This window comes from Grampus griseus (genome assembly GCF_964374135.1).
Source record: "Grampus griseus genome assembly, chromosome: 16".
Taxonomy (NCBI): Eukaryota; Metazoa; Chordata; class Mammalia; order Artiodactyla; family Delphinidae; genus Grampus; species Grampus griseus.
Window position 1 is genome coordinate 54632898 of NC_139010.1, and position 26679 is coordinate 54659576.

Genomic DNA, 26679 nt, shown 5'->3' on the forward strand with positions numbered 1-26679 from the left:
GGCTGCTCTTTCTGACTTTACACTTTGCCTCGTCTCAGAATGAATACTTGGCTGACCCAGATGGTAATTACAAAGTCCAAATATGTCAAACTTTGTTTTTTTCCTTTTTGCGGTACGCGGGCCTCTCACTGCTGTGGCCTCTCCCGTTGCGGAGCACAGGCTCCGGACACGCAGGCTCAGTGGCCATGGCTCACAGGCCAGCCGTTCTGCGGCATGTGGGATCTTCCCGGACCGGGGCACGAACCCGTGTCCCCTGCATCGGCAGGCGGACTCTCAACCACTGCGCCACCAGGGAAGCCCCAAATATGTCAAACTTTGTAAGCGTTTTCTTTGAGGGAGGGTGCATTTTGACTTAAATGCCCATGACAGGACTTTTGCCCTCCCTCTTTGATACCATAATACTTGTGGGATGAGCACTGATAGAATCACTGGAACCTGAATCTGAAGCAGGAAAAAATACTGCAGATCATCAAATTCTCTCATTTTCTAGATAAGGAAACTCATAGCCATAAAGACAAAGGACCTCCCAAGAGGTCTCTGTTTACGAGCAGCAGACCAGGACCCGAGCCCGTTTCCTCACACTGCAAAGTGACATGGGAAGCCTGAGGCCTGGCTGTTCAGGATGAGAGATGGGGCCTCAAAGGTCATCTCATCCATCATTCATTTCACACTTACATCTTTTGTGCTAAAATTTTTAAAATTGAAAATCTGAGAGGATGCGCATGAAACTAAGGTCGCCAAAATAATTTATTTCAGCAATTTAGGCTCTTGCCTCAGGGTCAGGATGGTGAATTTGTCACTATTTATCACAGGTGGAGGTGAAATGCTGGGTGAGAGAGACTGCAGGTTCATAAATGCCATACACACGAGGACTCTGCCCGTGTATTTGGGGTCTGTGGTTCACAGCATCCTGTGAGCTAGGGACAGTTTTTAATACATCACCTCACATTGGGAAACGGCAGCCTCAGACTCCTGATTCTCGGACAGCATAGGAACAGGTCTCCAGGTCACGGCCTAATTAGACCAGTGACTGTTCCCACCAGGCAGGTGGCCCGGGCCCTGCTCCTTCTAGAAATGCCAAGTTTCCCTTCAAGAGCCTTACCTCTGTCTTGCCCATTGCTGCCCGGTACCAAACCATTCACCACAGCTTTGGAAGCACCCACGTCGCATTCTGAAAGAAAGAAAGAAAGAGCCCGAGGCTTGTGATCGCGTCTAGCTGCTCTTCCCTGAGTCCCACCCGGTGCAAAGCGCTGGCCCTGCAGGCTTCCTCAGGCCTGAAGAAGGGCCCCAGGGCGTCGTAGCTGAGCTCCGAGAATGCTCTGTGGCAGGGAGAACGCGAAAGCTGTTTGGGATGGGAAGTGTGCTGTGAGCGCTGTAAATTCTCTGGCTTCCTGGCTTGGCTTCACTTCTGACATTTAAAAACAAATCTCCTTAATTCCTTGAAAATGGCATCTCCTGCCTGACAAAGGCTTATCCACCATTCCAAGGCCGCTCAAACGCATCCCTGTGCATCCTGGATGAGAGCTGTCAGACAGTCAGGACAGAAACCTCAGTCTCTGTGACACTTCCCTTCACCCCACCCCACCGCCGCTGCTATGGAAGCCACGCCGGTCCTGCCCCCAGCCCAGGGTCCCCAGCCGAGGCTCCTGTGTTCTGGTTGTGGCGATGACCTGGCCCCCTGACCGCTCTCCTGGCCTTCGTTCTGCCCCTTCTCCACCCCAGCCCTCAGTCTGTATCTGGAGAGCACCCTCTAGACCCCCATCTGGCTGAAAAAGCCCCAGGGAGCAGGACAGAGAACAAAACAGGACAAAGCAACATGATTTTCTAAAACCCTCCACTTTAAATATACTGTATTTCACTTCTATTTTATTTTTTTGTTTGTTTTTAATGTTTAAATTACATTTTTACTATTATATGTATTTTTTTATTTTGGCTGCACTGGGTCTTCGTCGCGGCAAGTGGGATCTTTTTTAGTTGTGGCATGCATGAGGGATCTAGTTCTCCGACCAGGGATCAAACCTGGGCCCCCTGTATTGGGAGCGCAGAGTCTTACCCACTGGACCACCAGGGAAGTCCCTATTTTTGTTTTTTTAATTTTTAGTGGAGTATAGTTGCTTTACAATGTTGTGTTAGTTTCTACTGTACAGCAAAATGAATCAGCCATACATATACATATATCCCCTCTTTTTTGGATTTTCTGCCCATTTAGGTCACCACAGTACATTAAGCAGAGTTCCCTGTGCTACACAGTATGTTCTCATTAGTTGTCTATTTTACACATAGTATCAATAGTGTATATGTGTCAATCCCAATCTCTCAATTCCTCCCACACCCCCTTCCCCCTTGGTATCCACACACTTGTTCTCTACCTCTGTGTCTCTATTTCTGCTTTGCAAATAATTCACTTCTATTTTGAGAAATAAAAATATCAGGCTTTAGTCTGGGAATTCAACCATACATGTTATCATTTCAATTAGGAAACAAATTGAACTTGGAATCAAGTTCCCCCAAATGTACATTAGGAATATCATTTTTTAGTCAGTGAGATGGCCTGTATGTTGGCATAAGTGGTTATATTCAAATGAACAAACTGACCTTCCTGATAATTAAAAGCAAACCAACAAGCCCCAGTAACCAGGAGCTACCCAGGGACAAAGCCTGGGCAACTCATCCCGGACTCCAGGCACTTCGGCCGCAGGCCCCAGCCCTTTTCCAGCTGCAGCTCCCTCCTGCCCCTGCCCTCCATGACGGTCTCCTCACAACCCCTTCAGCACTTCAGATACTTTCCGACGTTCAGGCCTTGCTTCCTGCAAGGTCTTTGGCCAGAAATGCACGCTCCCCCTTTCCTAGCTTGGGGAAATCCTCTGCACCTTGAGGTTCACCTTGAATGCCACCTCCTGTGTACCAGTGGAGACCTTTCAAAGTTCTGCTCAGCTGCAGACACTGAGACCCACACTGCCCACCGGCAGCCTAAGCCCCACCCAGTTTCCCGTCCCAGAACTGACGGCAGCAGTCCAGAGAAGACAAGCAGGTGGGACATGTGATCAGTGTGCTTGGGGTGACGTCCCCCAAGAGCAAACCAGGCCACAAATATAATCATAACAGCTATGGGCTTTTAAAGCCCTCTATTTACCCGGATCGGAGGGTCCATGCTCAGCATTTCATAATGAGCACCTCATTTTTATTCTTAATACCCAGGCCCCTGGAGCTAGAAGTTAGGAACTCTTATTTTATAGATAAGGAATTTGAAGCTCAGAAAGGATGCCGGGCTCTAAGATCACTAAATAGGGATTTGAAGTCTGGTCTGGTCCATCCCACCCACAGCTTATCTTCTTTGAACCCAGCTAGGATAAACATTTTTTATTTTTAAAATGAAAGAAGCCCCCAACCCCAGCAGCTCATTGGGCTGAGACTTGGTCACCCTACCTGGGCTCTTAACAATCAGCCTCCCTGACATAAGCTACACTGATAGGCCAGCCCAGGCGCTCCTGGATCAAGACGTGAGCAGGGCTACTGCCCCTGTGCCCGCTCCCCAGGCCCGCCACAGCGGCCATGACCTCCCGACACTGGCCCCATAGGGCCCGTCCTGTTCACTGCCCCTAATCTACCTATAGACAAAGGCTAGTTCTCCCAAAGTCCCCTTTTCACCTACATTTCTGGGATGGATGGAAGGAGGGTGTTGGCAGAAAGCCAGAAATCCAAGTAAAAGAAATATCACCCGTTCCATCACTCCATCGTTTCTGACTATCCCTTCCCTATGCACCTGCCCTAATTTCTCTTGACCATCCCCTTCCTAGGACTACAGGCCTTGCTTTGGGCCTCCCCAGTGCCAGCAGCCTCTGAGCTTCCACAAGGCCCAGACCCATGTCCTTCCTTTCCTTTTGTGTGTTTTTTTTTTTAATCAAACAACCAAACTTTAAGAAATTTGGAAAAATAATTCCATCACCTCACACTCACACCTCTGCAGCAGGGTGCTGGTGGCCTGGGGCTGCCTCAGGAGTCACTAGCCAGGTGACCCCAGACATGCAGCTCTTTCCACCAAAGGTTAAAAACGAATGTTTTCTACATAGCTGCTTTCTTCCGGATGATCACTTTTATTAGTGGCATAATCTCCCATCAAGTAAACACACATAACGAACCTACTCATTCCCCACCTTCATGTGGGTGTTTTTGCTTCCTTTGAATTAAGATAGACATTCCCAAGAGCGCGATTATCAGGTCAAGGGTCCAGATTTTTTGGACTCCTCCTAGGAAATGCCTCCTTTCAGCGTCACGCCTGAGAGAGAACTTGGGGAGAAGTCCCACAGGCATCTCTGCACCCTTGACCAGCCCCTCCCTGCCCACTTCTTCCCCCCTTATTCATGCCAGGAGTGGTGATACCAGTTCAGGCTTACCCTGATATTAGAAGAACAAGAAACTTTAGGCTACAGAGCTAAGAAAAAAACAAAACAAAGCAATAAAACCCTGGCCTATTTTGAAGGACAGGAAAAACAAAAAGCCAAGCGAGAAGAAAAACTGAGTTGCAAAGCAGGGACTACTGGCAGCGCCCGAGCCCACCTGGAGGGGAAAAGAAGGGACGCAGCCACCTCGCGCACAGGAGAAGCACCCATGGAGTCAAGGACAAGCCCAGTCCCTCTCCTCGCAAGGAGGGAACCTGAGCTGGTAACCCACGGATGGGACACTGGACAGGCCTCGGGCTCATGCTCAGTACTTTAGAAGCACTGCCTCACTTAATCCTCAAAAATCCCCACGAGGTGGTGCTTTCGTGATGTCCATCTTACAGAGGAGAGTGGAGAGCAGGATCCACCACAGGCCAAAGCCCGCACACTCAGTGTGTGTGGCCCTCCTCCTCCTAATGAGCACACACTGTCCGGCAAGGTTTAGGATTTGGCTAAAAGGGCACTGCACGTAAATAAGCGGAAAGGCTTGTTTTTAACCTCCGGAGGTCTCTGATAGCACCCTGGAGATATCTCAGGATTAGGAGGCCCCTGAGTGAGCTATCCACTAGGTCATCCCCCAGCCCACCCTGCCTGCAGGTCTCAGGAGGTTCCAGGGTGCACTCAGGAGCTAAGGTGGGCCTCAATCTCCAGATGGAAACTTCTCTGCCCCAAATCCTGGGCTGGAGAGCTGACGGCTCTTGGCTACATGAGCAGGTACCTACCTATTCCCTTCTGTCTTCCCTAGCCCGGGCTTTCTACCCCAGCTCTAAACCAAAACTACTCAGAACTGCTCATTTGTGTAGGTCTTGATTTTTACTACCAAAGGCAGAGCAAAAGGGTGGTTTTGCCCTGATAAAGGAAGTGACGGATTAGCTCATACTATGGGGCAATTATGGTGGATCCGTTTACTTGTGCTGCAGTCACTCAGATTAAGAAATGCCACTGAGGTGTATACATATGTCAACATTTATCAAATAAGATACTTAAAATATCCACAAGTTTACTGTATGCCAATTATATCTCAATAAAGTTGTTAAATCGAGGGAAAGGGAGCCCGTTATAAAGATTAGGACAGGGCTTCCCTGGTGGCGCAGTGGTTGAGAGTCCGCCTGCCGATGCAGGGGACGCGGGTTCGTGCCCCGGTCCGGGAGGGTCCCACATGCCGCGGAGTGGCTGGGCCCGTGAGCCATGGACGCTGAGCCTGCGCGTCCGGAGCCTGTGCTCCGCAGCGGGAGAGGCCCGCGTACCGCAAAAAAAAAAAAAAAAAAAAAGATTAGGACACAGTACATGTAAAGTGTATAGCATAGTTCTTGACAGAGGGTAGGTACTCAGCAAATCATTAATAATAAAGGTTGTGATGACGATTTATGACAAAACTTTGACGCTTACCCAAGACTCGAAAAACAAACAATGAAATGCAGTTGGGGCCTTCAGAGTAAGAGGGAAATCTGGGTAAACAGTCCAGTTTTGTAGATTTGTCAGGAAGAAGAAGACAGGGTTTTAAATGACTTACCAGAGCTCATGGTGGTGATAGGACAAGTCTTCTGTAACGGGGGCTCTGCAGAAAAACAAACACCACAATGGAATTGATAAATGGCAGGTTCGAGATAAATTCCTATGGTTCACATTAAAAATGCAAACACCGTATATAAGCCTTGATAAAACAGAGCTGGACCAGGTGTCACTTGGCCAGCCTTCTGGTTCTTGGTTGGCTGTGTGCTAACCTGACCTTGGGCACATAACTCAAACTCCTTGGCCTCCATTTTGTCAACTGTACTTGGTTTAGATACTATCCAAGATCCCTTCCACCTATAATATTCTATTAAGAACCTCAAGTTACATGAGTCCATCAAGGAGAGGGTGAAGGAAAGAACCAAGTTTTAGGACAGAGAGATAAAATCACAACACAAACTGATTATTGGAGAGTAATAATAAGATTATATATAGCTTATTATGCTCAAGAAAATGTTCTAGGTGCTTTAAATATATTAATTCATGTGATCCTCACGAGGACCCTATAAGGTAAGAACCAGCATTGTATTAGTTTACACAGATGAGGAAACCAAAGCACAGAGAGGCGAAGAGCTTGCTGCCCATGTGGCAGAATTGGTTCTGGAACGCAGACAGCCCGACCTGAAAGCCCAGGCACTTAGGAACTACACTCTACTGCTTTGAGGTGGGAATGCAGTCCACTTACTCACTGATATGCAAACAGTAACCCTCTCATTTAATATGGTCCCATCTGAAGTCCCCCAAAACCACTGGCTACTGTCACTATAGTTTTACCTCTTCTAGAAGTTTTTTTTTTTTTTTTTTGGCTGCATTGGGTCTTCATTGCTGCGCACGGGCTTTCTCTAGTTGCAGCGAGCGGGGGCTACTCTTTGTTGCGGTGTGCGGGCTTCTCACTGCAGTGGCTTCTCTTGTTGTGGAACACGGGCTCTAGGCACGCAGGCTTCAGTAGTTATGGCTCATGGGCTTAGTTGCTCTGCGGCATGTGGGATCTTCGCAGGCTAGGGATCGAACCCCTGTTTCCTGCATCGGCAGGCGGACTCTTAACTACTGCACCACCAGGGAAGTCCTAGAATCTTACATAAATGGTATCATATGGTACGTAATCTTTTGTACCTGGCTTCTCTCACTTAGTATAACACAATTTAGCAACTGGCCATATATGTGTGTGTCCATTTCTGGACTTTGTTCCATTTATTTGTCTTTATCTAATCCATTGTCTTGATGATTAGAGCTTTATAGTAAGTCTTGAAATCGGGTAGTATGAGTCTTCCAACTTCATTCTTTTTCAAAATCATTTTGGTTCTTCCAGGTCCTCTGCATTTTCATAAAAAGTTTAGAGTCATCTTACCAGTTTCCACCAAAACAAAAAAAAGCCTGCTGGAATTTTGAATGGGTTCCTGTTCAATCTATGTATGAATCTGGGGGAAATTAACATTTTAACAACACTGAATTTCCAATTCATGAGAATGAACTCTCTGCCTTTATGCAGGTCCCCTTTAATTTCTCTCAGCAATGTCTTGTAGCTTTCCAGGTACAAGTCTTGCACATGTTTTGAATAGTAAGGTCTAGCTAAACACATCTGAAGGACAACCTGAAAAGTAAGTCTTCATGTGCTGTAGAACCTTACTATATAACATGTGGTCTGCAGACCAGCAGCTGGGAACTTACTAAAAAATGGAGAAGGGCTTCCCTGGTGGCGCAGTGGTTGAGAGTCCGCCTGCCGATGCAGGGGACACAGGTTCGTGCCCCGGTCCGGGAAGATCCCACGTGCCGCGGGGCGGCTGGGTCCGTGAGCCATGGCCGCTGGGCCTGTGTGTCTGGAGTCTGTGCTCCGCAACGGGAGAGGCCACAACAGTGAGAGGCCCGCGTAACGCAAAAAAAACAAAAACAAAAACAAAAAAACAAAAAAGGAGAAATGCAGAATCAACCCTACACCAACTGAATCAGAATCTGTATTTTAACAAGATCCCCAGCTGGTCCCTAGGTACTTTCAAGTGTGAAAAGCAATGATGTAGAGGATATCAACTCCCCGGTTCATGAATTCTGTATTAAGGTCATGGTATGGTCTGAGGGTCTGCACCAAGAGACACGCTTTAGTCTCCTTTTTAACACTGAAGTCAGGCACCAGTTTCCTTTCTGGGTGGTTGTCTTGTTAACTGTCCTTGGAATTGACTGAATAGAAGCTGGGGGCAAAAAGGAAATCATTCTAAGTCCTTCTCTCCAGCCCAAATCAGCCGTAAGTTTGCCTCTGTCACTGTCAAGTACACCTGAGACTACCCGTGACCTTCAACAGCCCCTCAGATTGTTCTCTAAGCTGTGGAAACATTTGTTCTTTCAGTTAAGAACACAACCCGCTGTGTTCCATATGCCCGGGTGGTTTCCTATCCTGGTTTTATGATACCTTCGTTTGCCTCCCAGGGCCAAAACGGATGTCAGGATAGCATCCAAATGTTTTATTTTTTAAATCATTTAAATAATTATGCTAAGGTTTTATTTATTTAACTTTTAAAGCACGACTATAGAAATGTTTTCATTTCAACACTGAAGTTATCTTTTTTTTTTAACATCTTTATTGGAGTATAATTGCTTTACAATGGTGTGTTAGTTTCTGCTTTATAACAAAGTGAATCAGTTATACACATACATATGTTCCCATATCTCTTCCCTCTTGCGTCTCCCTCCCTCCCACCCTCCCTATCCCATCCCTCTAGGTGGTCACAAAGCACGGAGCTGATCTCCCTGTGCTATGCAGCTGCTTCCCACTATCTATCTATTTTACACTTGGTAGTGTATATATGTCCATGCCACTCTCTCACTTCGTCCCAGCTTACCCTTCCCCCTCCCCGTGTCCTCACGTCCATTCTCCACATCTGCGTCTTTATTCCTGTCCTGCCCCTAGGTTCTTCAGAACCACCTTTTTTTTTTTAAATTCCATATATATGTGTTAGCATAGAGTGTTTGTTTTTCTCTTTCTGACTTACTTCCAACAGTGAAGTTATCTTAATATTTTTCTTTTTTTACAATACTTTCTAACCTTTATCTGCATAAATAGCATTTACATAGTTGTAAACAATGTCTGGACAGCTTTGTGTTCTAGTTCTCAAATTAAATATTTCATGAACATTTTTCTGGATTTTTACAGTCATCATTTTAATGGCTGTAACGTTCCATAATTCATTTACCAGCTCCCTCTGTAGAGTTTGTCTTAATTTTAAAAATAAGTACATAAATGGAGTATTACTCAGCCATAAAAAAGAATGAAATAATGCCACTTGTAGCAACATGGATGGACCTAGAGATTATTTTACTAAGTCAGACAGAGAAAGACAAATATCATATTACTCATATGTGGAATCTAAAAAAAATGATACAAACTTATTTACAAAACAGAAATAGACTCACAGACATAGAAAACAGACTTACGGTCACCAAAGGGGAAAGTGGGTGGGGGGGGATAAATTGGGAATTTAGGATTAACAGATACACACTAAGAAATAGATAAGAAACAGGTAAACAACAAGGACCTACTGTATAGCACAGGGAACTATATTCAGTATCTTATAATAACCTATAATGGAAAAGAATCTGAAAAAGTATATATATATTATATACATTATATACATACATATATATATATAAAACTGAATCAGTTTGCAGTACACCTGAAACCAACAACATTGTAAATCAACTATGCTTCAATTAAAAAAATAAGTACATAGCACAACAGCATTCTTAGGCCGGGGAAGAAATGAATGGAAATGTCTTATAAAGCAAACAAAAAGGACGCCTCAACTCGCACGTGATGTCTTCACCATCTGTCATATGTCGGCCACCCTTTGCACATTTTATATATTTCTCAATACAGACACTAGTAATTTCTAGATGTCAGCACTACCCTTACTTACAAAGTGACCTAAAGTACATATGGGCAGGGATAGTATCCCAAATACTAACCATCACTTTACTACAAACATCCACCAACCAGAGTGGATGCCAGGTGTAGAGTTCTCTGCGGGGGGCCCCTCCCCAGGCCAGGTGTTTTACTGTTTAGTGGTTGGATTGCAAAAAGATGGAAAGAGAATGGGCCCAGGGTGGTAGGACACTATTCCAGTACTTGAAGAACATGTATGATGTAGTAGGCGGCAATGGCAATGCCTAGGTGGGTACTAGCTCTGCACACATAGACTTTTTCGGTAGTAGGTCCTGTTACATGCTCTCACTTGGTTGTTTAAATGGGCAGCAGGTGACACGAAGCAGGGGGTAGTTTAAAGTAATATCAAAATAAAAACTGTGGCAGTGGCAGTTGTGCCGAGGACGGTGCCCAGTGTCCCATCCTCGGCGGTGGTTGCAACAGCAGTGACACCTTATCCAGACTCTTCCGGGGCCTGGTGTTGGCTCTGAGTCCATGCATCTCAGCCTCTTTGAATTTCTGCCTGTTCTGAGTGTGGTTCGCCTGCCTCCTGTAAACTCTGAACTACCTGAGATCTCGCCAATAAATCCCCCTTTCATTCTGAGTCAACCAGAGGCCATGGCTGGTCATTTGCAACCAAGGCATCTTGAGCAGCACAAGGAGAGGGGGAGGAGGGAGCCCCAAAGGTTTCAGTGGGAGAGGAGAATCTTCATTCCTCCCTCCTGAATAAGGCCGTCCAGAGGGGAATCCCAAGTGGTTCAGCAAACGGTTTTGTCTCTACAACCTGAAGAGCTGAGAGCCAGGGCGGCGGGGATGCAATCAGGAAGCTGCACAAACTGAGTCTGACCAGAGAACGCTGAAAGCTTTAGAAGTCACAGTCTAATGCCCGCAGTTTATTTAGAGATAGTACAAGTATTACCATCATATGTTAAACGTGAGAGTTTATTTTACATAAAAATTTCTGACACTTAATATTTATTTAAAAACTAAGCTGTAAAGAGTTTGAGTTGGTTGAGAACAAGATGGCACATCTTTATAATTTCTCCCCCAAGTCCCCTCCAAAGGAGGCAGGTGCTTTGGTTAAAAGCCAAAAAAGATGAACAGTGCCACCTAGTGGCAAAACTGGACCACTACAAGTGGGCAGCAATCCCCCGGCGGGTTGCAGGAACCTACAGTGTCACGGTTTGGGTGGGCCAGCTAGGCTCAAGCCGCCATTCCACCCCTCGGGCTGTCAAGACCTACCGAACTTGGTCAGAACACCACAGCATCAACAGACATTCCACCAAAAGAACAAGATGTGAAGCAGCCAGTCTTGTTAAGAATGCATCCAGATAAGTAACGGTTCTGCACGGTCCCTCTCTAATTCCACAACCCTATAATTCTGATAAGTCTCGCTGACACAGAGTGAATAATTACCAAAAAGCAAAAGTTGCTCATGCTCCCAGCTGAAATAGAATCCAATAACTAAATATGGGTTGTTTATTGGGGAAGGAAAGAAGGTCCTTCCTTATATGGATGATTCAGGGATATAGGACAAGGGAGGAATTGAGTTTGTCTGTAAAAATAAATTCAAGGTCCAGCAAAGATTCTTGGAAGAGAATGAGTCCCTGGTTGACCTCCCACTCAGCATGCTCCAGCCTCCCCTATGACCTATGGTGTTTTGCCTCCATTGCTTCTTCCCAAATACACATACACACACACACAATTGTAAGATTCTGGAAGGGAGACGCTGTGTCATCCTCAGGACTGAGCATTTAGTGGGTGGGTGTTCAGTCAGGAACTTTGCCCTCATCTCTATTTAGCCTTCGGAACCTAACTTTCAAGTCTTACCTTCAAAATAACCAAGACCCTCCTTATCTCCACTGTAGCTGCCTACAGGAAGCTAGCTCCCCATTCGACCAGACCCTGATTATACTCTAGCTTTGAAATCCAATCTGCCGACCTGATACACACACACACACACACACACACACACACACACACACACACACATATACATATGCATATATATTTGCAGCTACTTCCAGTGGCTTGAAAAGAATAGGTACAGCTCACAAAGCCCCAGAATACATGCTTGGCCTTATTGCATTATACTTTGCTGAGCCACCAGCAAAGGTACGTTTCTGCAATTTTTTGACAGCTCATCTTCTTCTCAATCTCTAATCATGTCGTTTCTCTTCGAATGCACTCTCTGCCTTATTGGAGAGGATGCAGAAGGCTCTTCAGAAAACTAGAAGGGATAAACACTGAGTCGCTAACACTTCCTTTCAAGGGGAGGAAGTTAGGATAAACTCGACCCTGACATTAAGTTCAGCCTGGAATCCCATGACACAGCTGGGGGCTCAGAACAGCACAAGCCCACGGTTTCTGTGGAAAGACCGATGCTTCTGGAGAGGGAGCAATAGGTCATCTCCCACATCCTCCCATTTCCTCCTGGAATCCCTCCAACGTGGTTTCCGTTCTAACCAGTTATCTAAAATGGCCTTCAGAAAGGTTTCCAGTGCACACACATTGCCAAGCGCAACAGTTTTTGCAGTGGTCGGGGCCTCACTGACCTTGCCACTGAATTTAAGACAGTTAACTCCTTCCTCCTCCCAAGCACTTTCTGGTCCTGATTTGTAAACGTCACTGTGGACTGGTTTACCTTGAGCCATGAGACTCTTCCTTCTAGAACAGGATCTTTGCAGTTCTTCTAGGAGTTTAAAGGGCTAGAGGACCCTGAGCTGGGTCCTCATTCCTTTCCAACTGCATGCTCACTTCCTAGAAGATTTCACCTGGACTATTAGAACCAGAAGAATCCGTGCAGGTTACCTAGCCCCTTTTCATGGTTTTCCACCTGTTTGGAAGAAAGTTCCATGAGCCCCCTCAGGCTAACGGGGCAGCTGTGCTTTTATCGATTTCATTCATTTATACTTGCTGAGCTTTCCTTGGATAAACGGGTTGTATGGCCACAAAAAACTCATAAACCAGAAATCTAATCCATCCCCTTATTATTTAGGTGCAAAAATGGATTCAGGAAGTTTCCCTTAGTCTTGCTCTTTATTCCGTCTACTAAGCCCACTTTCCCTCCTATCCCTTTTTTTTTTTAATTTTTATTAGAGTATAGTTGATTTACAGTGTTGTGTTAGTTTCTGCTGTATGGCAAAGTGAATCAGCTATACATATAACCACTCTTTTTTAGATTCTTTTCCCATATAGGTCATTACAGAGTATTGAGTAGACTTCCCTGTGCTGTACAGCAGGTCCTTACTAGTTATCTATTTTATATATAGTAGTGTGTATATGGCAATCCCAATCTCCCAATTTATCCCTTCCCCCCTTTCCCCCCTGGTAACCATAAGTTTGTTTTTTACATCTGTGGCTATTTCTGTTTTGTAAATAAGTTTCTTTGTACCATTTTTTTAGATTCCACATATAAGCAATACCATATGATATTTGCCTTTCTCTGTCTGACTTACTTCACTCAGTATGGTAATCTCCAGGTCCACCCATGTTGCTGCAAATGGCATTATTTCATTGCAGCACTATTTACAATAGCCAGGACATGGAAGCAACCTAAATGTCCACTAACAGAGGAATGGATAAAGAAGAGGTGGCACATACATACAATGGAATATTACTCAGCCTCTCATCCCTCTTCCTCCTCAGGGCACCTTCAGCCTTTGTGTCTTGGCAATGAACACTGAATTCCAGATGAGAAGCAACCATCCCCAGCCAATTCATGAACTGGCCAGTGCCAATTCCCCCTTATAACCTTCTGATATCACCCTGTTACTCACCGAACAATGCAAAGTGTTCTGACAATCAGTTACAAAGATTACTGGCCAAGTCCATTACTCATTTTTTCCCACCCTGCCTTCCTGGATTCCCCTCCGCCAATCAAGTTCACTAGACAGTGAGGCCCCTCCAGCAGGGCAGGGTCTTGATCATCTCTGTATCCTACTGTCTAGTATGGTGCCTAGCTCAGAGCAGGCACCCAATCAGTACTGGTGGGGTGAATGTCTGTCTCCTCATTCCCTTGCCACCTGCCTAGTCTTGTCAATTCTTCTGCCTTCATGACTCACACAACCCAGCCAGCTCTGCTTTTCCATCCTCACACTCACCATTCTATTCCACCACCTCATTCCCAGACAATTACAGTGTCCTAATAAGCCTCAGAATCACCCTATAGCCCGTGTCCTGACACGTTCTGACTTTAGCAGCGTAAGAGTTCCTCGGTCAAATTTCACTGGAGAAAAAAAATCTGCGGGGCCCCTATAAACTCAGAAGGGTTGGCTGGGCGGTACAGGGAAAAAGGAAAAAAGGCAGCAAACCTCCCAGGAGAGAATAAGGTACGTAAAACACAGGCCTGATGATACCATTCCAACAGCATAACTTTAGCACCTACTGTGCACCCAGAATAGTGCTTGGCCCATAGGAAGCCAACGTGAATTGGACATTTGCCATCTTTGAGGCCACCACGGAGCTGTAGGACAACAGACATGTCCCATTTAATATAATATGATGGGTAACCCTCTGCTAGTGATCTGACCTAAGTGTTACAGGAGCATAGAAAGAAGAGGAATAAATTCTGCAGGGAGAGAGAATCAAGGAATGAATAAATACTAAAATGTTTTAAGTGTTCAACGTCACACCTTCTAAAATCACCTTAAATGTCATGCTTTGGGAAACATTGGTCTAAATGTCCAAATTCCTTAAAATACCATAAGGCTCTGTAAAATGAAGTCCCAATTACTTTTCCAGTCTCATCTCCACCAGGTATCAATAAGCCCTAAACTCCATGTGTATCATATTTGTCATTCCTATTGAATCCTGCACAAGATTTCCCATTTCCAAGTCTTTAATCTCATTGTTACTTCCCACTAATGCCCTCTCCCAAACCTCCCCAAACATTAAGGCCAATCCCAGTCACCAGATCCACCAACCCAACAAAAATGGAAGATTTTAATTTTGGTTTAGTCTTATTTTTTAATCACTATTGAAAGTCACGATGATAAGGAATTCATTTAATAAGACTTATTTAATAAGCACAGCATTCAGAAATCCCATGTCCAAGCTCCCACTAAAGTCATCACACTCTCATCTCAGGCCCTTGCCAGAGACAGGCCAAGCAAGATCCGGAGTTGGAAAGTTAGCTACCGATAAACCTGCAATGTTTTTTTTTTCCCTTTTATACTTAAATGAAGTCTTTAAATAAACATGCAAAGTTGATTCTGCCAACAAAATTGCCAATAAGAAAACACAGCCCAAAAGAGTTTCAAGTTTTATACATGCAAAATTATTTGAGCGTCAGACAATAGAATTTCGGAGATAATATATGATTACAAGTTATGTACTACAACACATGGTTTACAGCAAACATAATAGAGAGGATTAATATCCTTGTTTTATAGTGTACTCAATACTTATTGCCAAGAAAAAAATGTTAAAGGCATGAAGAAATTCCAAGAAAAAAGGCAAACAAATCTGAGAAAAATGTTCACTTAACCTGATTAGTTTAAAAAGAAGATTCAAATAATGGCCAACCATTTTTCCCACTTCTTAAGTTAGTCCACAAATTTAAAAGCACTAATGCTCAGCGTGGTCAAATGCAAAGACATTGACAGTTTCCTACAGTCACTGACCCTGTAAATTGTTACCACTGTTTTCAGCATAGCACATCAAGACTTAATATAGCTCACACCCTTTGGGCTTTAGGGGAATCCAATTCAAAGAAAGAACACCAAATGACAATAAAGCTACGTAGACAGAGATGTTTACCACAACTTTGTTAATAGTAAAAACCTAGAAACACTCCTGTGTTCAGTGACAGGGGGCCAATTACATGGCTACTCACCCCCTGGGTGGACTGAACCGTTATGAAGATAATGGTTATGTAGACCGTACAACATGGGGAAACACTTCTTATGAGATTAGGTGAATAAAAAGCAGGATGTAGTTCTGTGTGACGTTTCTGATTATAAATATGTAAAAACCGAAACGTGTACATACTTCAAAGGAAATATGCCCAAATTCTCATAATGATATGGCAGCATGGAATTACAGGTAACTTTTAAATTTCATTTCTATTTTCCAACTTGCATATAATGTGATTATAATACATTTATTTTTTAATGAAAGGAAGTTGTTTTTTAATCTTATCCCTGGCATTTGATATGCAATTGTATAATCTTCAGAACTTTAAAGAGCAAATTCTAGCAGACAAGCTAAAAAAAAAAAAAAAAAAAAGCCACTGACAGTCTTGTCCATTAGAACATGGCAGCCCCACATGATGCAATCTTTCTCAGGATTCATAACAAATACCCCAAATATGGAATTGCAACATTAATTGCCAGTGATTGCTTTTGTTTAATGAAGCCAAACTACTCCCATGCAGTTCCTTATGAGGACAAGGGAGGCAGTAAAGTGACTGGAATGTTCAGCTAGATTTCCTAAAGAAGCAATTACACCAAAACGTTTCATCTTAAAATAATCCACAGGGGCTGCCAGGTGACAACACACACAGTACCCCACTACTCCCAAAGCCTGCTCGCTGCCAATTCCCTGCTCCTAACCTGATTCCATGGCATTCCAGAGACCTGAGCTCCTCAAACTCTTTATATGTACAACTCTGGGCACACACAGTTTCTTAAGCCTGCATTGTTAACCAAGACAAGTCTTAAATACAAAAACCGGCCCACGTGTGTGTTTCCCAAATATGGTTGGGTCTACAGAACCAAAACAAAGCTGTCTAACTACAGCATCCGGTACACTCGAAACCCTCCACTTAGGAAGCCTAGATGACTGAAACAAGGGCAGATGCCCAAATTCGTTAGATAACAGCAAAACATCTTAGCTCTGTTTAAATTGTAAACACGCAACCTCAAACTAATAAAGGCAAGCCCAGGATACAGATGACGTCTTTCTTCTGAAGCAGTTACTACACAATGTCTACCCGTAGAGAAAGCATGAATGAAAGCATTTTGAATTCTCAGGAGACTCAAGGTTGAACCATAGGTTACCGGTAAAGAGACTAAGAAGTCACTGTGGGTGGCTGAAAAAAATCTGAAACAGCTGAAAAGGGTCTTTTAGAGCTTGAGCACGGGAAAGAAGTGTGGGTTTGATATGGCAGGAGAGGTGTCCACGCTTCTAGAAAATCCCTAATTCCCTCTCAACTTTTCTTTTAAACCACAAAATTCCTAAGGCCACATATTTACCACATCGTATATCATACAGACATCTGCAGTACAGGCCCATACCACGCTGAGGAATGAGGGAACAGAAGTTCCATTCAGTAAAAAGACTCTGGGTCTTTTGCAAATACATAAATACCTCAATTCATAATACTGGCTTATTCAGGAATTGCTTGTTTTCCTTAAGACGTTCTGAAATTTTACTGAAAGTATACTAACCTAGCAAACAGCCAATAGAAACACTGAAAACATCATCTTTTCTGAGAAAACCTCTATTCTCAGCAGCATTTGTTTAATAACTGAAGTGGAACACATAGTCAGGCCCAGAATCAATACTCCCTGAACCCAGACCTTGGAGGCTGAGGGCTGCGTCAGATCCTCGATGCTTAATGGCAATATATGTGAGACACCGACTTCCAGTCATCACTCAGTAAATTGCAGTACTTTAGCTACTTTTCTCTTTTAATTGTATTTTGCACTAACTTTAGGCAATTTAAGTTTATCAGGTATAAAAGCTACAGCCAAGTATCTGAAAATTCAGTGCAAATTTCTGAAATGAGTTTTCTTCCAACTAAGCTAAAATCACTAAAAATATTCAATATAGTGCCAAGGTCATAGCAAGCATTCAATAAAAAGTTTTTGGCTTTTTTTTAATCTATGTTATTTCTCAGACCAGATGACCTAGAAATCAGCTGGCATCTATTATACATTTATATATTAATAAACATTTTATATACACACACATTTCTGACTTCAGCTGCTATATGTGTATCCAACTATATCAATAATCACTTTGAACATCTATGGTCTAAATGCACCAATTAAGAGAGATTATTAGAGTGGATCAAAAAACAAGACCCAATTTTATGTTGTAAGAAAACTGCTTTAAATATAAAGACACAGATTAAAAGTAAATGGATGGAGAAAAATATACTGTGCTAACGGTTTCTATATGTGTTTAGTGGCTGTACAAAACCACTACAAAAAAAGAGTCAGGGGCTTCCCTGGTGGCACAGTGGTTGAGAGTCCGCCTGCCGATGCAGGGGACACGGGTTCGTGCCCCGGTCCAGAAAGATCCCACATGCCGTGGAGCGCCTGGGCCCGTGAGCCAGGGCTGCTGAGCCTGTGCGTCCGGAGCCTGTACTCCGCAACGGGAGAGGCCATAACAGTGAGAGGCCCGCGTAACGCAAAAAAAAAAAAAAAGTCGGAAGAACTGGGTTTGAAACCAAACTCTATCAGGGCTGCAAATTGGGAAGGCCCTTAGTTTCTCAGCCTCAGTTTCCTCCTACAAAAAGAAACAAAAAATACCTAATTCCATAAGGTGTTTCTAAATTTTAAAATCTATATGAAATATTGTAAAGTGTTGTTATAAAAGGAAACGAGGAAACGTATTCTAGCGACCACTAAACGTGGTCTAGTCCTGTTATCTTTTTATTGCTTCAACAGACTGATGAATATAATCACTGCATATCTTATCATGAAGTTGATATTACCAATACTTACCTGTATAAAACGTCAGGCTTTAAAAACTGAAGTAGCATCTAAAAACCAAGAAATCCATCTCTGGCTCTGCCTTCCTATGCAAAATCAGGCAATGGAGGACACTCTTCATAAAAACATATTTTAAGACACTTCAGAGTTGCTCTCTAAGGTCAGGTCTCAAGGAACCACCATTAATTCAAGATCCATTCACTGTGCATGCATTCTATGCAAGGTCCTGTGCACAGGCTTCAGAACAGAGAGATGAACCACCTCTTCATTTCCTAAATGCTGACTGTGAACCAGCCATTTACCTACATCATTTCTAATCTTGAGAACCCCTTATAAGATTCCCATACCCATTTTCCAAATAAAAAAAACAGCCTCAACGGAAGTGAAAAGACTCACTGAAGAGTCTTGCAGAAGCAAGTAGGAAAGATCCTGGTTCTGGCTCCCAAGCCCAGGCTCTTTCCAGTCCATGATCCTCACCCAAAGAGGCACAACACAGTCCCTGCCAGAAGCAAGACGCCCCTATATGAAGGTTGTTCAGAGAATAGACACACCTTAAAAAGAGAGATGGGGGACTTCCCTGATGGTCCAGTGGGTAAGACTCTGAGCTCCCAATGCAGGGGGCCCGGGTCAACCCCTGGTCGGGGAACTAGATCCCATATGCCGCAACTAAGAAGTCTGCATGCCACAACTAAAGATCCCTCATGCTGCAGTGAAGATCCTGCATGCCGCAACTAAGACCCGGTGCAGCCTAAATAAATAAATAAACAAACAAATAAATAAATATTTGAAAAAAGAGAGAGAGATGGATAATCTCAGGGGGCATTTTTATCCAGCTGTGGTAATAATCAAATTTATCAACCAAGATAAGAGATGGTGCCTGTCTTCAGAGACCTTACATTGTAGTTGAGAAGACTAATAGCCTTGAAACCCTGATGAGGCGCTAAAGACAGCACGAAAGAGCATTTATGGACTGCCCTCCACTGTAGGAATACGACAGCCAAGAGAATGCCAAGCTTCAAGACTCACCTGGGAAAGATCAGGGGACATGCTGACAAATACACCCCTTTATGAATGTTTAAAATATCCCTGTAGTACTTACAATATTAACTTCTCTATAGAGAGTTCCCAGGGGACGTTAAGCTGAATTAGATCACACACAGCACTTTCTGGCAGCCTGTAGGAAGCAATGACACCCATCAACACCCCCTTACCCACACGCACCTGTAAAAGATGTAGAGGGACTCTAGAATAAATAACTTGGATTTCAGTTGTTGCTCTGCCACTTACTAGATACTCGAGCTGAGGTCTAAAACTTGGTTTCCTCGTCTATAAAATGGGAAGAATAAGTCATCAATCTCAGAGTGTCACGGTGAGCATTAAATGAGGTCAAGCACATCGAGTGACTATCCCAGTGTTACAAAGTGCTCAATAAATTCTAGCTGCTTTCAGCACGATCGGCATCATCAACAGCATCTGAGGCTCAAAACCACTTTCCCCTCAGCTGGATTCTGAGTAGCAGGTGTTCTTTTTTCAAGTACAGGGAGGCTGGTCTCTTCAAGCTAATTAAAAGACAGACTCAACCAGCTCTCCTTGCAAGAGCTCACTGCACGCACTTCCTCTCTCTCCTGAAGTTACCTGGCCTGTCTTTTCCCAAAAGCACAATCCTCAAAAACTCAGCTTCCCATAAGAAGCAAAGTAACGAGTCTACCTTTTCTCCAAACAGTAAATTCTCATGGATAGTTCTGTTCCTGGCTGGGTATCACTTGATTTACATATAAAAGGTATCATCTTTCATGTGTTTTGCTACTAACAAGCTGTTCTCCTCACAAAATTCCTAAGGTGAAAATTTCCAAGGTGGGTTCCACATAGGTAGTGTTTGGTACACAGAAGAGACCCCAGTTCAGTTCAGCTGATGGAAAGGATCTGAAGAGGTTATGGAAAGAACATCGGGTAGGTGGTGTGCCAAAGCCACAAACTGGCCTTGAATGCCAGGCAATGGCATTTGTGCTGGCCTCTTATCAGGACATAGAATTCAAGATAAATTCTTTGGAAGTTTCCTAATTCAAGATTAATCTGACTGAGGCATGCAGGATGAACTACAGAGGTGGGTGCACTGGGGCAGGGAGAATATGTGAGCTGACTGCTTGTGAGCTGAGGTCAGGCCAAGGGCAGTCACATCTAGTGCTTTTTATAAGACACACACACACACACAAATATCCCTCAACCATATACACCCACCCTGCCCAGGAAAGTAGCACCCAAAGAACTTGTTTTGCCCATCGGGCTGTGAAAAGCTCCACAGAGGCTTTGGTTACAGCAATCACAGATGATAACTTCTACATGTGTCTCATCTTGCTTATCTGTAGCAAAAACTCAGAGAGAATTTGATTTTCTGAGCTTACTCCTTACACCTCATTCTGCCACGTTTGCCCACAGCAAATTTTTTTTTTCCTGCTCAATTGCCTTGGTGGCTGACAACATAAAGTTATCAGAAAGTAAAAGATGTCAAGAAACCTTTAGAACTCAAAGAAGCTTACTAACCAAATAGGACACTACAATAAGCAATCACTAAAATAAAAGATTACAGGGATGTTTAAGAGTTTATTTTCAAACTAATGTCGAAGAGAACAGTTCTCAACACAAAATGACCCTGCCTTCACAACTCACATAGATATAAGACACTGGAAGAAAAGAACTATGTACTCAATTACATTCAATGTAGGATTGGGGGCAGAGGGATGGAATGACGACACTGAGATCCCGATTAAGAGAATATTAAATTCCTCACAGCCCACTATCAGCAAAGTGTTCCAGGCGTTTAGGCAGTGACTTTACCATTGTGAACCTCAGTTTCCCCCACATGCAAAACAGGAATTAAAATAGCACTAACATCCCTCCTGTTAAGGATTAATGGGGCCAAGCATTACCCACGTAGCACACAACAAGAACTCAATAAATGGTCATATTGACATAACTGGTCTATTTCCAATTTGCCTCATTCTATCAATAATTCCAAATATGAGGAGAGTCAGAGGTGAGTGGAATCCTCGTTAATAAAAGGATTTAATTAGTCACTACTTTACTATAACAATAGTTTACTGGGATTCTGCTCGAAGGAGGCAAGGGCACTGCCAAGAAATGAGGCTTTTTACCTTTGACAGAAAACATAAAATTTGTGGTAGCTCCACCCAGCCCCCCACAAGGCAGTGCTAGCAGTGGCCTGGGCTGCCTACAATCTTTTAAAAAAGGGAGGGTGGTGATGGTGAAAGGCCATATGATCTGTCTTGAACAGGGTTTCGTACGGCCAAAGATCTCAGAGCATCACAGAATTTCAAGGCTGGAAAGGACCACAATTTCCAAATGTTATGTATGAGCCTTGAAGTCCAGATCAATCCATCAATATGAGAAAATGCAAAATCCAGGCACACATACTCCCTGAAACAAAGAACCCCAACCCTGCCAAGCCCTTCCAACAGGACAAGGGGGAAAGCCAAGCCAGCAATAGGCATTACAGCTACTATGCCTGTGGGCCTGCTGTGGTTTCTAGAAGCTAAGCTCCCCGAAGGCAGGCATGTTACCATGTGAGTTTGTAAGTCACGAGGGCACTAAAATATTATTCTCAATTCCTTTCTAAAATTTCATTTCGCCCTTCCCTCTTAAAAAGCAGCAGTAGAAAATTAACATCTAAGGTTTCACAACATTTATAGTAAGTCCAAACGTCTCAAACTGAAGTCAAAAATCTTATATACAAGTACAAAGTTGGAGAATAAATGGCTTTCTCCATTTTTAAAAATAAATCATTAAGGCAAATCTACAATCAAATGCCCTTTGATGCTTCTGAACCCATTAATTCATTCAATAAAAGTTCACTAATGTGAGGCACTGAATAGTGTGGTTCTTCTATTTTAAATGTACAGTATGTCTTACATGTCTGGAAATCGATCCCTCAAAATTCTAACAGAGGACATTTTAAGAAGACTGCAGAGATGGGGGACAGGATAAAGGTCCCATGCAGAAATCTCTCCCACCCTTTAAGTAACAAAAATCTTTCATAAAAATATAACTTTAGAACTCTTGGGTTGGTTCCCCAGTCCTCTTAAAGGGAGCTTGGCGAATATAATTTGTGGAGTTTGGTGAATATAATTACACTTCCGGAGGAAATCCAGTTTAACAAGCTTATAATTATAGACTTCCTATTTAATAAAAGTGCAAAGATAAATTAAGTTCTTTCTTACATAAAAATGTAAAGCCTAAGTAAATACACTAGATTATAAGGGGGCCAAAAAACTAAAAGATGAGCTAAAACTCTTATAACAGAAATGAAAAACACTTGAACTCTCAGCATGGTATGAGGCATTTCAAATTCCCATCTGCTAATATCACAGCTCGAAAAACTAGCCGGCAAATTTAAAGGCAGAGAATCAGGTGCAGTGAGGCCTTGGGCAGCATGAAATCCGGGATGACGACACAAAGTAAGCCAACAGGCTTTGCTAAAGTGTCAAGTCCAACCAGTGAACAGGGACAGAAAACCCCAGTGACTCTGAAAGTTACATATACGTGGAATTTAAAATACTCACAGGACTTCCCTGGTGGCGCAGTGGTTAAGAATCTGCCTGCCAATGCAGGGGACACAGGTTGGAGCCCTGGTCCGGGAAGATCCCACATGCTGCAGAGCAACTAAGCCAGTGCACCACAACTACTGAGCCTGCGCTCTAGAGCCCGCGAGCTGCAACTACTGAAGCCCGTGTGCCTAGGGCCTGTGCTCTGCAACGAGAAGCTCACACACCTCAACGAAGAGTAGCCCCCGCTCGCCGCAACTAGAGAAAGCCTGCACGCAGCAACGAAGACCCAATGCAGCCATAAATAAATAAATAGATAGATAAATAAATAATAAAATAAAATACATTCCTACTCCACTGTCAGTTACACCGAAGTCCAAAGAGAAACGAGGGAGGAAGCAGAGGGGCTCAGGAATGTGCCCGAGACGCTGACCAGAGGAGAACTGGCCGGAAAGGGCTTGCCTTGGAGTCTCCCAGAGGTCGGCATTTACTCATTTAACATGGACAAGTGGCCGAGACCTTCCAGTGAGTGCCAGGTGGGGAAACCCTTCTCTGGCCACTCAGCTCAGCTCCCTCATTAAATTCAGAGTGAAACCAGCTGCCGGGAAAGGCAAAGGGTGACCCCACCAAAGCTCTGGAAAGCCAAGAGGGTAGACTGAGTGCCTGGATGAGTGCTAGAAGGGAGATTTCAGGCCGCTGTAGGGAAGAAAAGGAGAGCGTCCTCAGGGTGCTGCTCTGCTCCTGGCTGGAAATAAAGCGTGGTTTCTCTGTAGAATGTGTTGGGGCCACATTCCAGTCCGCTAGGCCTCACTGCCATCAGGGAGGGAGAACAGATGGAGGAAGGCGCAGGAAGAAGGGCAGGGAGTCCCCAAAGATAAATAAAACGATGCGGATGAACAGACCAGCTCAGACGATATTTCAACAGAGGACATAAAAGATCAATTCTGGACAAGAATTATTTAAATTATAAGACAGAAATACACATAAAATTCTGCACTAAATATGAGTGGACTTTTTTTGGGGGGGGTCCTTGTAGCCTAATTTTTTTTTGATACTCTAAGATTACTTTAAGATTTTTTTTCACTTTTTTAGATTCTTTTCCCATTACAGGTCATTACAGAGTATTGAGAAGAGTTCCCTATGCTATACAGTAATTCCCTATTGCTTATCTATTTTATGTATAGTGGTTTGTATCTTTTAATCCCACACTCCTAATTTATCCTTCTTTCCCTCCTTTTCCCCTTTGGTAACATAAGTTTATTTTCTATGTCTGTGAGTCTGTTTCTGTTCTGTAAATAGATTCATTTGCATGATCTTTTGATTCCACGTATAAGTGATATCATATCTGTCTTTCTAAACAGAGGTTAAGTTTTATTTAAATCTTATTTCATTCATTTCTTCAATCAAATGACATTAAGAAACTATTCAAATATAGATATGTGACATCATTTTATTTTTATTTTTTAATAGATCTTTACTGGAGTATAATTGCTTCACAATACCATGTTAGTTTCTGTTGCACAACAAAGCGTATCAGCCATACGCATACACATGTCCCCATCTCCCCTCCCTCTTGAGCCTCCCTCCCACCCTCCCTATCCCACCCTCCCTATCCCACCCCTCTAGGTCATCACAAAGCACCGAGCTGATTCCCCTGTGCTATGCTGCTGCTTCCCACCAGCCAACTATTTTACATTCGGTAGTGTATACATGTAGATGCTACTCTGACTTTGCCCCACCTTTGCCCTCTCACCCCATGTCATCAAGTCCATTCTCTATGTCTACCTCTTTATTCCTGCCCCACAACTAGATTCATCAGTACTGTTTTTTGGGTTTTTTGTGGGTTTTTTAGATTCCATATATATGCGTTAGCATACGATATTTGTTTTTCTCTTTCTGACTTACTTCACTCATATGACAGTCTCTAGGTCCATCCACCTCACTACAAATAATTCAATTTCGTTTCTTTTTATGGCTGAGTAATATTCCATTGTATATATGTGCCACATCCTCTTTATCCACTCATCTGTCGATGGACATTTAGGTTGGTTCCATGTCCTGGCTATTGTAAATACTGCTGCAATGAACATTGTGGTGCATGTCTCTTTTTGAATTATGGTTTTCTCAGGGTATATGCCCAGTAGTGGGATTGCTGGGTCGTATGGTAGTTCTATTTTCAGTTTTTTAAGGCACCTCCATACTGTTTCCCATAGTGGTTGTATCAATTTACATTCCCACCAACAGTGTAGGAAGGTTCCCTTTTCACCACACCCTTTCCAGCATTTATTATTTCTAGCTTTTTTGATAATGGCCATTCTGACCTGCGTGAGGAGACACCTCATTGTAGTTTTGATTTGCATTTCTCTAATAATTAGTGATGTTGAGCAGCTTTTCACATGCCTCTTGGCCATCTGTATGTCTTCCTTGGTGAAATGTCTATTTAGGTCTTCCACCCATTTTTTAATAGGACTGTTTGTTTTTTTGATATTGAGCTCCATGAGCTGTTTGTATATTTTGGAGATTAATCCTTTGTCTGTTGCTTCATTTGCAAATATTTTCTCCCATTCTGAGGGTTGTCTTTTTGTCTTGTTTATGGTTTCCTTTGCTGTGCAAAAGCTTTTAAGTTTAATTAAGTCCCATTTGTTTATTTTTGTTTTTATTTGTTACTGTAGGAAGTGGGTAAAAAAGTGTTTTTCCTGGGCTTCCCTGGTGGCGCAGTGGTTGAGAGTCCACCTGCCAATGCAGGGGACGCAGGTTTGTGCCCCGGTCCGGGAAGATCCCACATGCCGCAGAGCGGCTGGGCCCATGAGCCATGGCTGCTGAGCCTGTGCGTCCGGAGCCTGTGCTCCGCAACGGGAGAGTCCACAACAGTGAGAGGCCTGTGTACTGCAAAAAAAAAAAATTTTTCCTATGTTTTCCTCTAAGAGTTTTATAGTGTCTGGCCTTACATTTAGGTCTTTAATCCATTTTGAGTTTATTTTTGTGTGTGGTGGTAGAGAGTGTTCTAATTTCATTCTTTTACATGTGGCTGTCCAGTTTTCCCAGCACCGCTTATTGAAGAGACTGTCTTTTCTCCATCATATGTTCTGGCCTCCTTTGTCGTAAATTAGGGGCCCATATGTGCGTGGGTTTATCTCTGGGCATTCTACCCTGTAGCATTGATCTATATTTCTGTTTTTGTGCCAGTACCATACTGTCTTGATTACTGTAGCTCTATGGTATATAGTTTGAAGTCGGGGAGCCTGATTCCTCCAACTCTGTTTTTCTTTCTCAAGACTGCTTTGGCTTATTCAGGGTCTTTTGTATTTCCATACGAAATTTAAGATTTTTTGTTCTAATTCTGTGAAGAACATCACTGGTAACTTGATAGGGATTGCACTGAATCTGTAGATTGCTTTGAGTAGTAGAGTCATTTTCACAATATTGATTCTTCCAATGCAAGAACATGGTATATTTTCCCAACTGTTTATGTGGTCTTTGATTTCTTTCATCAGTGTTTTATAGTTTTCTGAGTACAAGTCTTCTTCCTCCTCAGGCAGGTTTATTCCTAGGTATTTTACTCTTTTTGTTGCAGTGGTAAATGGGAGTCTTTCCTT

At 43.3% G+C, this 26679-nt stretch overlaps 1 protein-coding gene across 40 annotated transcripts in view; it reads right to left on the minus strand.

Moving 5' to 3' along the window:
- Positions 1 to 26679, minus strand: part of SORBS1 (sorbin and SH3 domain containing 1) — a 237912-nt gene that overhangs the window by 110532 nt on the left and 100701 nt on the right. For all 40 annotated transcript variants that reach the window (XM_082674001.1, XM_082673992.1, XM_082673981.1 and 37 more), the window contains 2 exons: positions 5953 to 5997; positions 1103 to 1171 (listed from right to left, as the gene is read on the minus strand). In XM_082674001.1, the coding sequence (XP_082530127.1) occupies positions 1103 to 1171; positions 5953 to 5962 (79 nt within the window). In that variant the 5' untranslated portion in view covers positions 5963 to 5997. The remainder of the gene's footprint in view (positions 1 to 1102; positions 1172 to 5952; positions 5998 to 26679) is intronic.